A 15,302-nucleotide genomic window follows, 5' to 3' on the forward strand; every position below is an offset into this window, starting at 1 on the left:
TCTTTTGAGCTCATATGACTTCATTTTTCTCTGAGTAACTGATTCCCTGCACAGTCAGGGTTGAAGACTAATCATTAAAGAAGTTGGACATTTATATGTGGTTTGTCTCACTTCTTGATAAGCCGTAAATAATCTTTCCATATTATATACATTGTTTTATAAGATACCTATCTTAGTATATTTTGTAATGTGGATTTTTATATTAATTTTCTTGAAATAAAATTTTAAGTATGAAAAATTACATTTACAAAAATTGGCACATGCTTTTCGAAGGTCCGTGCTTTGCGTGTCCTATCTATGAAACCCTTGGCTTATCCAAGGTCCCACGTATTCTGCTCCATTGATGTGTGTCTCTCCCTCCACCAAGCCACACAGTCTTGATTATTGTAGCCGCATCACAAGTCTCTTCCCACTTTCAGAAACTCTTCAGTAGTAACTAAAATAACAGGACACTTGGCAGGGTTGGATTCTGGAGCATCCTGAGAAGGGCTGCAGACAGATCTTTGTCTCCATGTCAATCATCTGTAGGTCCCAGGAAGCCCACATCCTGGTCTGAGGACTGGGGACCCCCCATCCCTTTCTGATGGACGTCAGGGGGGACAGGTGGTGTCGGCTGTGGGGTCACTGATGACTCAGGGACATGTGCTCATGACCTGCAGCTTCCTCGTTCCCCACTGTCTATTCTGATGCCCAGGGCTGGAGTGTGCTGACCACTGGCCCTTTGTGACATAGGTTAAAGGTCAATGAAGCCCGTCCCAGGACAGGGCTGAGCCTGTTCTCTCTCTTCTCTGCTCAGGGAGGTTCCCAGAGTCTGGGCTCAGCTCCGAGGCCTCTAGGCAGGTGCTCTGACCCCACAACACCCCAACCTGTGACAGACACCTACCTTTGCCCACAGTTTAGGACAAGAGGTGTTGACTGTTTCCAAATGAGGCCACAGAGAGCAGAACAGAGACACACACAGGAAACCCCACATGACACTGAGGTTTCCCAGATGGCAGAGCCCAAGCGAGACAGCCAGTCGTGACGACAGGCAGTTACAGGACGTCTCTAAGACCCCCTCTCAATACTAGACCTTCCTGCTTTCATACCAATTGGCTGCATTCTTCATGAGATGTCAGTCAGGCATGGCCACCAGAGGACACACAGGAGGGGACCAGGGGAAAACAGAGTTTATCACACTCACAGGTCCTACAAACAGGACAGGGCCACGTGAGACCACATGGAAGGACCAGAGGGTCAGCAGGCAGGAGACAGGGAGCGAGGGGCAGCTGAGGACCTGGTCTCACTGGCCTTTCCCTGGGAAAGGAGGGGCAGGCAGGTGACCAGCTTTGGATGGACCAGGTGAGTGATGTCAGTAGCTCAGAGATGAGGGGCGTCTCCCTGTGCCGGGCACCTGGGCCTGGGATGATGAAGGCAGAGGAAGTGTGTCCTGGTGTGCGGGCCAGAGCGAGGCGGTGCTCTGGGTGGGTTAGTGTGTGTGTGAAAGGCCTGCTCCAGCCTGGGCTGTGCTGCCCTGAGGACTGGGGACCCACGAGGGGCTGTCTCTCCCCAGCAGGAAGGTCTGTAAAGATGTGGAAACATGATAAGTAGATAAGGTGATAAAATGCATGAACACACACGATGCAGGAGGTGCCTGTCTGCTTTCCCAGCAGCTGCTCCTTGCCTTGTTCTGTCCACATTTTATGCGGAAAAACCATCGTCCTCTATCCTCTACCATGAACCATGGAGACAGGCCTGGGAAACAGAGTCGTACCCCCAGGAATCTCCTAATCAGACCCCTGACCATCCCAGGTACCAGCACCCAAATTCTCTTCCAGACTCGGGGTTCAGCTCGCCTCTGCTTGTCAGCTCGGGCTCAGGCATCATTGTGGGCGTGTGGGTGGGGCTGTAGGCTGGACACTGTGTGCTGGGCGGGGGCTCCTATAAACTCATGGGTCGACAGTGTGAGTTCTCTTCCCCTCCCCCATGATTCATTTCTATTTGATAAAGAAGATGAATCATATTTATCCAGGACACAATGGGGTGGACGAGAGAAGGCTAGCTTCTATAAAAACAGATCTAACAGGTGGAACGGCCTACACGACACAGTGAATTAATCCTGTTCACCTTGGGTTAGGGATGCTGGGCCGTCCCCATGAGGAGTGGACACAGAAAAGTTCTTCAGAGTAATGAGGGACCACTTCTGTGAGAAGCTCAAATGCTCCTTAGTCTCTTAGTTTCCATTTCAGACAGAAATGGAAACATATGGGGTTCCCTAAATGGGAAATCTCAACACTTCTGATTACACCGACCTGCATCGACCCCTCTGAATGGATGTCTTCCTGAGTATGGCGAGGCCTTACAGCAAAGACCTTAAGTGGGTCTAAAGCCGAAGTCACCAGCAGACAGACTGTGCCATGTCAGGGCCCGGTGCAAATCAGTGTGAGGGGCCCTTGTTAAAGTTTAGGAATGTAGTGACCATGAGAGCACAGCAGACACTCTCAGTAATGCACAAATCCTGTTTTTCAGTCTCTTCAGTTTAATGGTTTAAAACGACCCCCACATCTTTAGCCTCGTTCTGCAACAAGAAAGCGTCTCTTCTTCTTGTGATACCAACTTGGGCTCATCCCACCAGGTGTCCTGGTGCAGGACTGTGGAAGTGACCTGTCCCCTGGTGGTCACGCTGAGCCACACAAGCTGCATGAGGCACGTTGTCAGGATTCCTTTCTTTCTATCAAGGACTTTGGGATGAAAGACTGACATTTAAGGTCAGTGTTTTCCCTGGAAAGAGAATAGGATGTGAAGACCTGTGGTGAGAACACCTTTCATCAGTTCCAATCCTTTTAACTGCAGAAATGTGTAATATCTGCTTGGCTCCAAAGTGTCATTGTTTGGTGATTAGTCCTAGATGGGCACAACCAAATTGATACTTTTAGAAAAAGTGAGTAAATCTTCAGACAAGTCAGGAAACAATATTTTATGTATTTTCACTGAGAGTAACACTCCATGGTTCTCTATTCTCTATCCAGCTTCCCAAGTGCACTCAGCTCATCTGCCTTTGCTGTGTTTTAAAGTTTCTCCTAAACATACTTCCAGTTGTGGGTTCTGTCCTACTTCATGTGTTTCCCATAATTTAGCTCACAAATATCTGACTATACATATGGGCTGGTCACTGAGACGTGACAAGAGACCAGCACACGCACTACACGTATGTTCCCTGACCTGTCTCAACATTGTGACTCATGAGGTGTCCACCACCATGCTCTGTACAGGGGGCTCTATAAGAATGTCCTGTGTCATAAGGGTTCTGAATTGTTAGTGGTGCCTCGTGGTCAGCAGCCAGCTGTGCCCCCACCTGACACAGGCCTGTCCTGCAATAGTGCCTGTGTCACCATGAGTCGTGTTTCCATCACATGTGAGCTCAGCAGGGCCACCTGGAAACCCTAGTGAGTGTAACCTGCCCTGTGGTGCCCACAAATGGACACACATGGTAGATGAATTAGGAGATGACGTGGGGGCACGTGAATGCCGACGTAGTTACTGGACCTCCTTCTGTGACGGGTACTGTGGGCAGAGCTGGGAGTGTGAGCAGAGCTCCAGCCCCATGGAGCTCAGGGTCTAGGACAGATTGAGGGAGAATTAGGACAGCAGGTGACAGAAGGTGATGTTGGGGTGAGTTTCAACATCGATTTGACTAAATGAGGAACAAGACGTTAAAGGTAAAGTGTTGTAGGGAAGACAGAGACCGTTGATGGTGGAGGTCCTAGGGGACTGAACCCCCATGGTGCCTTGTGTGCCTGTGGGAAGAAGGGTCCCTGTGGGGACACAGTGGGCATGTGGGGGACACAGAGCCTGAGCTCAGCACACAGGGGCCAGGACTGTGCTGGGTCTCTCTGGGTGGGAAACGTTTCCCAACCACAAGGGAGACGACAGCCCTCGCGATGGTCTCTCTGAGACAACCAGGACACACAGGAATTTGGTGAAGGAAAGGCCCCAGTGACTGGTCATATGTTATTGCAAACAGTTTCCACTTTGTTGGCTGCTGAGAATAGGAGACATTAGAGTCACAAAGATGGTTCAGATTTGTCCCTGAGGGCAGCTGAGAAATTTCAGAGGAAATCTGTCCCCACACCTGCTCCTGGGCTGCTCCTGTGCTCGGTGTGTCCTGAGCGCCCCCTGGTGTCCTGAGCGCCCCCTGGTGTCCTGAGCGCCCCCTGTTGTCACGAGCGCCCCCTGGTGTCCTGAGCGCCCCCTGCAGCCCAGTCCCCCTGTCCCCTGCAGGGAGGTTTGTGTCTGGGCTCACACTGACTTCCCCTCACTGTGTCCGTCGCACAGTAATACACGGCCGTGTCCTCAGCTCTCAGGCTGGTCATTTGCAGATACAGCGTGTTCTTGGCGTTGTCTCTGGAGATGGTGAATCGGCCCTTCACGGAGTTGGCGTAGTATGTGCTACTTCCATCAGGTTTAATAGCTGAGACCCACTCCAGCCCCTTCCCTGGAGCCTGGCGGACCCAGTGCATCCAGTAGCTACTGAAGGTGAATCCAGAGGCCGCACAGGAGAGTCGCAGAGACCCCCCAGGCTGCACCAAGCCTCCCCCAGACTCCACCAGCTGCACCTCACACTGGATACCTGCAAACACAGAGACATCCTGGTCAGAAACTGTAACACACACACTGTTTCTCTCACTCATATTCTCTCACATACTCAGAGTCTCCTGTTCTCCATAAATTACCTCCTAAAACAGCAACAAGGAAAACCCAGCTGAGCCCAAACTCCATGGTGTGTCGTCTGTGCTCTGTCCTGACCACGGAATGGGGACACCTGGGGATCCCGGGGCTGGGGCTCCTGTCCCACAGCTGCAGGGTCAGGGCTGGGCTGGTTTTCATCAGCAGAGGGGCCCCTATTTGCATGTCCTCCATCCATATAGGGAGCTCCGGGGTTGGACGCCTATACAAGGGCAGGGCCTCATGCAGGCGTGAGTGTCCTGGTTAGTTGGTGGTCACGTGAGAGGTCATGAAAACATGATTTCTATACATGACGGTGCTGGAGTGAGTGCTCAGCACCCATTACCTCATTTCATTTGTATGTTTGCACCCAGAACAAGTGACCGAGGTATCAATCCACCTTCATGTTGCACAGATAAAGCTACACACGGCAGCCCAGAGGAGCCGTGTGACGTGTCCAAGGGCACATATCAGCTGAGAGGGAGCCCTGTACCCTCCCCATGGACCCCACTGCTCCCCTATTCCACTCCGGGGCAGGGATGGACATGCCAGGTGAGGTTCCAGAACCTCTTCCTGTAATGAGAACATGTGTGATTTTCTGCACGGTAGTATTTACCTAAGAATGTGGAGAATCTGGGTTCATGCAGATGCAATTGTTCATAAGTGCGACCTTTTGTACATTGTTGTCTGTCTGTGAGTCTTTCCTCACTAATTTTCTATTTTTTTCCTTGTAGTGGCTTTAATGATGCATATTTGACCACAGTAAATGTCACAGAGCAGGAGGATGCAGGTATTACCTGAATCTATAGGCGTTTTATTGGACCTGGAAGCAGGAGCACGAGTAGGAACAGCCCCACCCATTGTCCTCTAAGGGCATCATTCCCAGTGTCCCACCTGAGGGACTTGTGGTGATGCCCAGCTCAGGGGGCTTCTTGTGCAGGAGACTAGCAGGCAGAGAAAGAGCCACCACGGCAGGGAGAAGGGACCCTGTCAGTAGTGTGGGGCTGTGACTTCACAGTGGGGAACGAACATGTTTAACTCTTAGTGCAGTCATGTGGGTTTATTTGGAAATGTTCTATTTTGATGCATATGGACAAGTGTCATCTCAATATAAAATTGAGTGAATGATACTAAATCTACTGGTAAGTGAACATAGCAGTGGGAAGATGAAAATGTATATTGTCAGTCACATTGTATCTAGTGAATTGTACACATACATGTTCCTCGAAGTAGAAAACTAAAATAACACCTAAATTATCCTTGCTGAAACATACAGACTGACAATCCACCAGAATCCCCAATCTGTCTATATTATAAATTAGATTCCTAACTGTATTTCAAAGTCATGTCAGTTCTGACAACGTCATGGTGTGTCCTCACCAGCCTGCAGCATCCCCACACCACGTCACTGCCCTGTGGAAACAGCCCCCTGGGTCTCCACCAGGACACTGAGGAGGAGGACACCTGCCCTCACCTCCCATCACCGTCAGTCCCAGACCTCAGTGTTTGCCTCCTGAGCTGCACATGCTGAGCTATACGGGCAGCTGGACAGCAGTGAGGGGTGGATGTGCTCTTCTTCCTGGGAGATGATCATGGGGTCTGGGGACACATGTGCCCCTGGGAAAGGGGCCCCGGGCTGCACATCCTGTGAGAGTGCACTCGGTGTACACGTGGTGGTGGTGCCCTCGGCCCTGGGTACCTCTGGCTTCCTGACCTTCAAGGAGACCAAGAAGACGGACGTGTTGACAGGATGATTTTCTATCCCTGGGACTTGGAGACCCTGAGAAGTTAGAGAGAGAGTCATGGAGCTGATGGAGAGGCTGTGGGGTTTCAGTAACCACAAGGGCCATTTCCACAGAGTCTCTCTGCCTAGACTGTCATGAAAGAGCTTCAGCTATTAATATAATAGAATAATTGGTGAAGTAAATTAAATTCGGGAACACCCAACATCAGGAGGAATGCTGTTATTGAAGTTTGATTATTTATCTATGACATAGAAGTCCCTGCTGTCCCTCACTCATGGCTGTTACATGATTATAGGAGAGGAAGTCATCGCAGTGCCTGGCCCTTGGGAACTGTGCACATCACCATGGTGACAGCGTATTTATTCTAAATAGGAAAGTACAGTACGGGGGATACAGTCAGCAGGATTGTGACGACTGTGTAGTGTCAGATGGGCAGTCGCTTATTGGAGGTTCCTTCATAAAGTATATAATGTGTAACCACTACGCTGCACACCTGATACTAATATAATATTGAATGTCAGCTATAATTTGAAAAATAGTCACACAGATATGTAGAGAAGCATGGGGAATATAGTCAATAATGTCCTAATACATAAAAAATGGAGGACACTTCTGCGTTTCCAGAACGTTTAGAAAACAGTTTCTGCTGCGTGAATGTCAGGAGGAGGTTTAAGGAGCACGGAGACCAAACCCTGACAGGACAGCCCTCAGCCAACTCCTCCCGGGACGTGAATTGAGAGAGTACTGAGCGCCCCCTGGTGGTGCGCGTGCGCCTTTGTCCCAAAGCCCCTGCAGACAGACTGTGTCCCCTCCCCTTTATCCAGCATCAGTGTGGGACGCTTGGAGCCCTAGTGCTGTGTACCCTCCTGTGCACAGAATTCATCATTACCTGACCCCTCCATTTCATCTCTTTGGAATGCAAAAGTCCGTAACTCTTATCCTATGACTGCTCAAAACGTATTTTAAGAGACAACTTGTCTTCTAGTGTCACAGACAGAGAGGATTTTACCCCAGGATAGATCCACCCAAACTATGACCCATAACTGATTCCGAGGTGATATTTGGGACTTTTGAGATTATGGCACTCAGATACATTTCAGGCTGGATTTCATGTTTTCATGAATGAGCTTTTGAGGGGGTGTTGGCATGTTGTAGCTGTAATTGGCCTGGGTCCTGGAGGTGACTGTTAGGAAGCTGAGGGAGCACTGAGAAGGTCTGAGTCACGCTTGGACTTTGTGAACGTAACATGGGAAAAGGCCTTTGTCATACTTGGTTCATTTAGGCACCAGGGGAAGCAAAGGTTTTCCTGTGTTTTCTGAGTGACTCCTAATTCAACCACCGTGTTCATAGCAGAGGGAGGCAGAGGGAGATTAGATCCAGGAGAAGAAAGCAATGTGACCTCTGATGGAAGGTGACCTCCTCCTGGTGCGACGTTGGAGGAACAGGACATGGGATCAAGGAAAGCACCTCTAGCAGCTGGAAAATAAAAATAAACAGTCTTTACCATTCTATTCCATCTGGGCTGCTATAAAAAGTTCCATATCATGTTTACATTATAAACAACATTCCCCACAGTTCTGCAGGTGACAATCCGACACCGAGACCCCACATGGTCACCACTGGTGAGGGCCCTCTGCCTGGTTCACTTCCTGTGGTTTCCTGCTGTGTCCTCACAGGGTGGGAGGGACAAGTAAACTGTCTGGGGCTCATTAGAGAGGCTCTTCCTGAGGGCTGCGCTCTGATGACCTAGCCCCCCCCACCCAAGTCCCCACCCGCTAACACAACCTCTCTGGTGTTTAGGATTTCAACACACTCATTGTCAGACCACAGCGCTTCCCCAGACCCTCCGGGGCATGTGTGGTCCTGCCAACACCTTGGTATCTTCCAGTGAAACTGCCTACATGCTCTGAGCCCCAGAGTGTGAAGGAATAAATGTGACTAGAGTTGAGCCCCGAGTGTGAGGTAATTAGATTCACTTGTCCTTGGAAGTAACAGGCTGGACTGAGTCTCACATCATCAAGGGTCTCCCCCTGCTGCTCCCTGTTGTGTGAGGACCCCCAGAACCCCCAGGGACAGGGACACCCGCAGGCTGGGGTCTGAGGGGAGAAGCCTCTCAGGAACTCACCCCTGCAGGAGAGGCTGAGGGGACTGTGAGCTGACGTAGACTGTGCTTGACCTGACACACCTGTCACCTATGATGTCACCATGTGTCATGATGGTCCATCACGTGTCATGTGTGTGGTGCTTGATCACAGGTGAGGAGCAGAAATTCACCCTTGAATTCTATATGTACACTTTCTCCCAAACTCATTTCCATTTTTCACAAATAGGGGAAAGTGAGAGAAAGTTATAGGGAGACACTGCAGGCCAATCCCAGAATCTTCCCACCAAGTGATCCCACGTGATACCTGAAATAACCTCCCTCACTCAGAGAACACGGAGGCTCCAGATGTGCCCACTGCAAGGACAGTGACACATGACAGGACCTTTCAGGAAAGGCTTTCTCTAGTTCTTTCTTGAGGACGTTTGGACACTGGAAACCTTTCCTTGAATGACTGAGGTGCCCGTGAGAGTCTCAGTCCTCGTCTCAGGTTCCTGACTCTGTGTGAGGAAGTCAAGAGACTCACCGTCCCTGTCGTATCTTCAGCTCCGCACAGCTGCCCTCTCCCTCAGTGTTCCTGACACTCTCAGGATGTGGGTCATCTCACTGTGTCCCCTGCACAGTAATACAAGGCTGTGTCCTCAGGTCTCAGACTGCTCAGCTCCATGTAGGCTGTGCTGGTGGACGTGTCCCTGGTCATAGTGACTCTGCCCTGGAACTTCTGTGCATACCTTATGCCACCATTGCATGCATAGATCCGTTCCATCCACTCAAGCCCTTGTCCCAGGGCCTGTTACACCCATTGCATCCAGTAGCTGGTGAAGGTGTATCCGGAAGCCTTGCAGGACACCTTCACTGAGGCCCCAGGCTTCCTCACCTCAGCCCCAGGCTGCACCAGCTGGACCTCGGAGTGGACACCTGTGCAGAGGAGACAGGAGTGGGTGGATCCCCCAAGACTTGCCCAGGTCCCCTCATCAGCCAGGGACTGGGGAGCCCCTTACCTGTAGCCACTGCCACCAGGAAGAGGACTGTCCATCTCCCGCCCATGGTGAGGGCTGTGCTGTCAGGACGTCTGTAGGGGAGCATGTGGCTGTGGGGCGATGCTCTCAGGGCACAGACATGTCCACATTTAACCCCGCCCACCTCAGCTCATTTGCATATTCATGAGCAGAGGGTTTCATAGCTGAAGACTTGGCCCAACTGAGAAAAGCTTGATGACACAGGACCATGATCAGTGGGCGTCTGAGGGTCCAAGTCCTAATACTTGTTATAGGATATGTGTCCCCTGCCAGGTCCCTGAATCTGTGCTGACAGAGCTCCTCCCACTGAGGAACAAACGCCCAGGATGCGATCGTCACCTAGAACCCCCTTTGAATGACACGGAGACCACCTGAGCCTGTTCTGGGCTTTAACCTAAGTGTCTCAAATCGGGGGTCAGGGTGTGTCCCCAAATTTTGAAAATTTCAAATTGGTAAAACCATCCTTGTCATTCTGATTGTTGCTCTAAAGACATCTTGAAGTCATGGAAACCCCATTTTAAACTTGATTTTATTGCCCATTGTGTTCGGTAAATTCTCCCAATAGGATATTTACAGACACTTCAGCGGTCCTTGCACAAACCTTGTTTTAGATGTTTTTATAAAGAGGAAGGAAGCCCTGGGCCCTCAGAGGAAACCCCTTCCCCTCTCCCTCCCCACCTGCTCCTGGGGCTGCAGCCCCTGCTGGTGGGACCTGAGCGCCCCCTGCAGCCCAGCCTGTGCCCTGCAGGGGAGGGTCCTGTCAGAGCTCACAGGGCATGACCTCTAGAGTCTCTAGTCCAGTGTTAAATGTCTGTGCCCTGACCTCACAATGCTCCCTCAGGGCACCACAAGCTTTGACCTCATCTCCGGAAACAGTGAATTGTCCTCCCTAAACCCCAATGACTCTGAAGGTTGTGTCCATGCAAGGGCTTTATGAAACACCCAGGGAGCCCTTTCCCAGGGGCTGCCAGATGCACTGACATAGTCTTGAGTTCCGAAGCTCAGGGGCCTTGGGGGCCTTTTATCGCCCTTGGGTTCCATTGGTTGAAGGTCACGTCTGACTATATCTGCGGGTGCAGACTCATGGAGCTGATAGCCCATCCACATCTGGTCGTCAGTGGGATACACTCACACACACCCTCACAGAATCACACACACACACTCACACTCACACACAGAGGCTGAATTTTGTGTTAAGGAACTCCAAATTTCCCTTACCTCTTTGTAGCTAGCACATGTGCTGTGTTCCCACACTGACACTCGGCCTGGGTGTGTGACCTGCTTTGACAAACAGAACAAAAGCAAACATGACTGATACTGAGGGGACATGGATTGATCCCATTGAAATATGTTCAGGGAACCAGGGTCTGCTGGCTCCTGTCACCCTTTCATTCCTGGATTAAGTGAACCTGATAGGAGCTTAATGAACGATCGGATGCAGTGAAGGGCTAAGTGCACAGGCACCTACTGTGCGTGAGGCGTGTCGCCAGCAGGTAAGAGGCGTAACCTCCCCCGACCTACAGGGCTTGCTGTCCATTTGAACTCAGGACCAGGTGTCCATCAAGACTTTAGAAGAAAACACACGGTCAGCTTCCTGGGAAAGACCTTCGAGGGGCTGCTGACCACCTGCACTGCCGTCCAAGGAACAGAGAAGGCCTCCTGCATCCATGCCGCCCACTCTAAATAGACCCAGGTCTTCACACCAAGACCACTGGAGCCTGTCCCTGCAGGTGACCTGGAACCGGGCACTGCCAGGGCCATTGGCCAGGCCCCAGAGCAGATGGCACCACGATGAGACAGCGTTTCCAAAGTCATAGGTTGGGACACTTGGTTTTCACTTCTTCTTTAAAATAACCTTCATGGACACTCTGTGAAAATGTAGGAAACCATTCTCTTACGAGTTAACACCTCTCACACTTATTATTTACTCTAAAGCTGCCTGGGGAGTGCATGTCTCTTTCTGTCCACCTTCCCTCTTTGCGTTTCCACTATGACTCCTTTTCAACCGGTGTCCTGCTCTTATTAACCGTCTCTTTTTCAACAGGTTGTGCAGACACCAAACGCCCTCTTATGCCAGTTTACCAAACCCTGGTGACATTAACTAACCAATGTGATTGCTGGTTATGTCGACACCTCAATAGTGCAAAAGCACCAGGCTTTGTTCCTGCCGATGTGAACACCTGGTGGACAGGGGACATGCTGGTGACAGACAGGGTGTGGTGTCCATGACAACACAGACATCACTCGGCCTCTTCTGCTGCTGAGTCACTCTGGCCCAGGGAATTCTACACAAGCTCAGGGACTGTACTTACCCACAGAGGGACACAGGAGAAAAATGTCCCCTGAGCACTGGAGCAGATATGACACTGGACGTCCTTGGTGACATATCTGAACAGCATTGCAATGAAACTGTGGTCTGAGTCCACAGGTGGAACATTCAAACTTCCGAAGCAGACTAAGTGACTATATCATGACCTTCTGTGCTCAGGTGACTGCTGGCTCACCAGGTGTTTTGTGGGTCACCCCCATCTCATGAGACTCAGTTGTTGCAGCTGCATCTGACTCAGGTGCCCCATGACACAGACTCTGTGTGTGTGTGTGTGTGTGTGTGTATGTGTGCACCAAACCTGTGCACCGGCTCAGCTGGGCAGCAGGACCCAGCTTACAGCTGCCGCAGGCTGACGACAGGCCCTCTATAGCAGCTATTTCACATGCGTTCTACTCTCACACACTGACACAGCACGTAGAGGCTGGAGACACTGACATGACTCATGAAATAGTTCATATCTTGAGAACTACAGATTCTACTGTGACCCTGTCTGTGAGCCAAGGTCCTTTATTTCATGTGTATCATTAAAGTATTAAAGGGATCCCACCCAAACCATCAGGATGACGTGTACTCGGGTATCTGGCTCCTTCTGTCCCTCCACACGCCACCCTGAAAGCAGCCACATTGCACATTTAGGCCCTGTGTTCACAAGTTGTGCCCCACACACCTGCCAGGTGAGAATGGCCGGAAGGCCACCTGCGTATCACAAGTCCAAGTTCTTTTCAGCGCTGAGGGTTTGATTCCCAGGCTTTGGAGACTATGAATTGGAAGAAGTGACCTTAATTCTCTCCAGGGCAATGAAACAAGAGCTCCCCACCACTGTGCAAACTGCAGGACGTGAACTCCTGAGTCTCTGTGGTGCCTCAGGTACACTGACCACCCAGGAGGAGGAGCCTGTGTGGTCACTGATGAAAATGCTGCTTTTATGTAAGGTGAACGGGACACAGGGAAACTCACTCAATCTGTTAAAATGAAGCATTCATACTTTCCATCAGATCAATGACGCAGAGGTGTCATAGGACTGGCCTGTCCCCAGGGACGGGGACTGGTCTGATGGGTTTGCGGAAAGAGCTGCAAAGTGTCCTTTCCTGTTTGTCCATCCTGTTCTGTCTCCTTCTCGCCTTTGCAGATGTCTTAGCACTCAGCTTCCCTCCCGTTGTCTCTCTCCACAGCCAGGAGTCCAGCTCTCACTACACGAGACTTCCTGGGACGTTCAGAGGATAAAACTGTTAGGGCCCAGGGCAGGCTCCCCAGGATATCCCACAATGGGGTATAACTATCTAAAGTGAGTGACTTGAAAAGCAGCCAGAGCAAGAAGGGCATGTGGAGCTTCCATTTTGTCCTCAAATGCAGGAAAAAAATCTCCCCTGTGTAAGAAGTTGTCCTTGCTCCAAGATGGGTACCTATGATAACAAGGTCTTGAACCCAAAAACAGAAGAAATTCTGAAAATGTGATACATTAAAAATCTTCGGATGGAGAGACTGTCGGGACCCCTTGCATGGACACTGATGCCCACACACCGTCCTTGGGACAACAAGGTGGGGGGAGATTCTGCTCCAGGGGCAAAAGCCACACAGGGATGGATGGGACGTGTGGGGACCTGCCATGAGCCCCAAATGCAAGGGATGCAGCTCTGATGATGGAACGAGCCCTGCAGCCTCTGGGAGACACACAGCCCTGGGGACACTGTGATTTAGACCTAGTTCAGCTCTTTTCTTGAACAGTAAGAGGGTAAGTCTGCCTTTCAAACCCGTGTGTGGTGTTTTGGGACAGTTTCCAGAGACACCAACGAGCAGGTCGTACACGTCCACACACGACTGTGGATGCCTGTGTTCTCATGACTATTAGGGGCGGGGACATATGTCAGGGCTTCTGTGTTCTCTGTCCTCCATTCTGCTTCCTGCTGCGACCCTTAGACTGTAATGCAGTTAATCTCTCTGACCACAGAGAGGGACGTCATGTTCCAATCCACCATCCGGGTCATATTTACACAATGAAAATAAGAAAACACTACAGAAAGTTTATTTTTTATCCTCCTGGGAGTTGGTTTGCTAGCACAGAACTGAAAACCTTTCATAGATAATTAACGGAAGCACTTCCTTCATCTCTATATCCATAACCCTAAGTCAAAGAAAGGCTGTGCCCAGCTGCCTCTGTCGTCTCCTCAGCCCCGCACAGCTGCCCTCTCCCTCAGGGTTTCTGACACTCTCAGGATGAGGTTACCTCACTGTGTCCCTTGCACAGTAATACACGGCCGTGTCCTCAGGTCTCAGACTGCTCAGCTCCATGTAGGCTGTGCTGGTGGATGTGTCCCTGGTCATGGTGACTCTGCCCTGGAACTTCTGTGCGTAGTCTGTGCCACCACTGCCTCCATAGATCCTTCCTATCCACTCAAGCCCTTGTCCCGGGGCCTGTCGCACCCAGTGCATATTGTAGCTGGTGAAGGTGTATCCGGAAGCCTTGCAGGACACCTTCACTGAGGCCCCAGGCTTCCTCACCTCAGCCCCAGGCTGCACCAGCTGGACCTCGGAGTGGACACCTGTGGGGAGGAGACAGGAGTGGGTGGATCCACTGTGACTGGCCCAGGTCCCCTCATTAGCCAGGGACTGGGGAGCCCCTTACCTGTAGCCACTGCCACCAGAAAGAGGACTGTCCATCTCCAGTCCATGGTGAGGGCTGTGCTGTCAGGACGTCTGTCGGGGAGCGTGTGGCTGTGGGGCGATGCTCTCAGGGCACAGACATGTCCGTACTTAGCCCCGCCCACCGCATCTCATTTGCATATTCATGAGCAGAGGGTTTCATACCTGAAGACTTGGCCCACGTGAGAGAAGCTCAATGACACAGGACCATGTTCAGTGGGCGTCTGAGGGGCCAAGTCCTAATCCCTGATGGAGGATATGTGTCCTCTGCTATGTCCCTGAATCTGTGCAGACAGAGCCCCTCCCACTGAGGAACAAGCCCCGCCAGGACGTGGTCCTCACTGAGACTCCACCTTTGAATGACACGGAGACCACCTGAGCCTGTTCTGGGCTTTGATCTGAATGTCTCATCCTATGGTCCAGTGTCTGTCTTCAAATTTTGAAAATATCAAACTGGCAAATTCATCCTTTTCATCCAGTGTTTTTTTCCTTTTTGTTTTTTTTTTTTAACTAAAGCTCATTGGGGTGACAACTGTTAGGTTTTATTAAGACATGCTGTATTCTTAGAAACTTCAATTTCAATTAGATTTTACTGCTCATTGTCTTTGGCACATTCTCCTGATAGAATAGGCTGTTTACAGACACTTCAGCAGTCTTTGCCCAAATCTTGCTTCAGAGGTTTCTAGAAAGAGGAAGGAAGCCCCAGGCCCTCAGAGGAAGCCCCTGCCTTTCCCCTCAACACCTGCTCCTGGGGCTGCAGCCCC

At 50.8% G+C, this 15,302-nt stretch overlaps 1 gene segment (V, D, J or C); it reads right to left on the reverse strand.

Annotated features, from left to right (window-relative positions):
• Positions 1 to 9,343: 9,343 nt before the first annotated feature.
• Positions 9,344 to 14,608, reverse strand: LOC141570475 (immunoglobulin heavy variable 1-3-like). The segment is given in 4 exon segments: positions 9,344 to 9,468; positions 9,552 to 9,622; positions 14,123 to 14,438; positions 14,522 to 14,608. Coding segments are annotated over 4 exon segments (558 nt in total).
• Between the last annotated feature and the right edge of the window lie 694 nt (positions 14,609 to 15,302).

The sequence above is a fragment of the Rhinolophus sinicus genome, chromosome 3 (assembly GCF_057876585.1).
Source record: "Rhinolophus sinicus isolate RSI-liver-muscle chromosome 3, RSI-T2T, whole genome shotgun sequence".
NCBI lineage: Eukaryota > Metazoa > Chordata > Mammalia > Chiroptera > Rhinolophidae > Rhinolophus > Rhinolophus sinicus.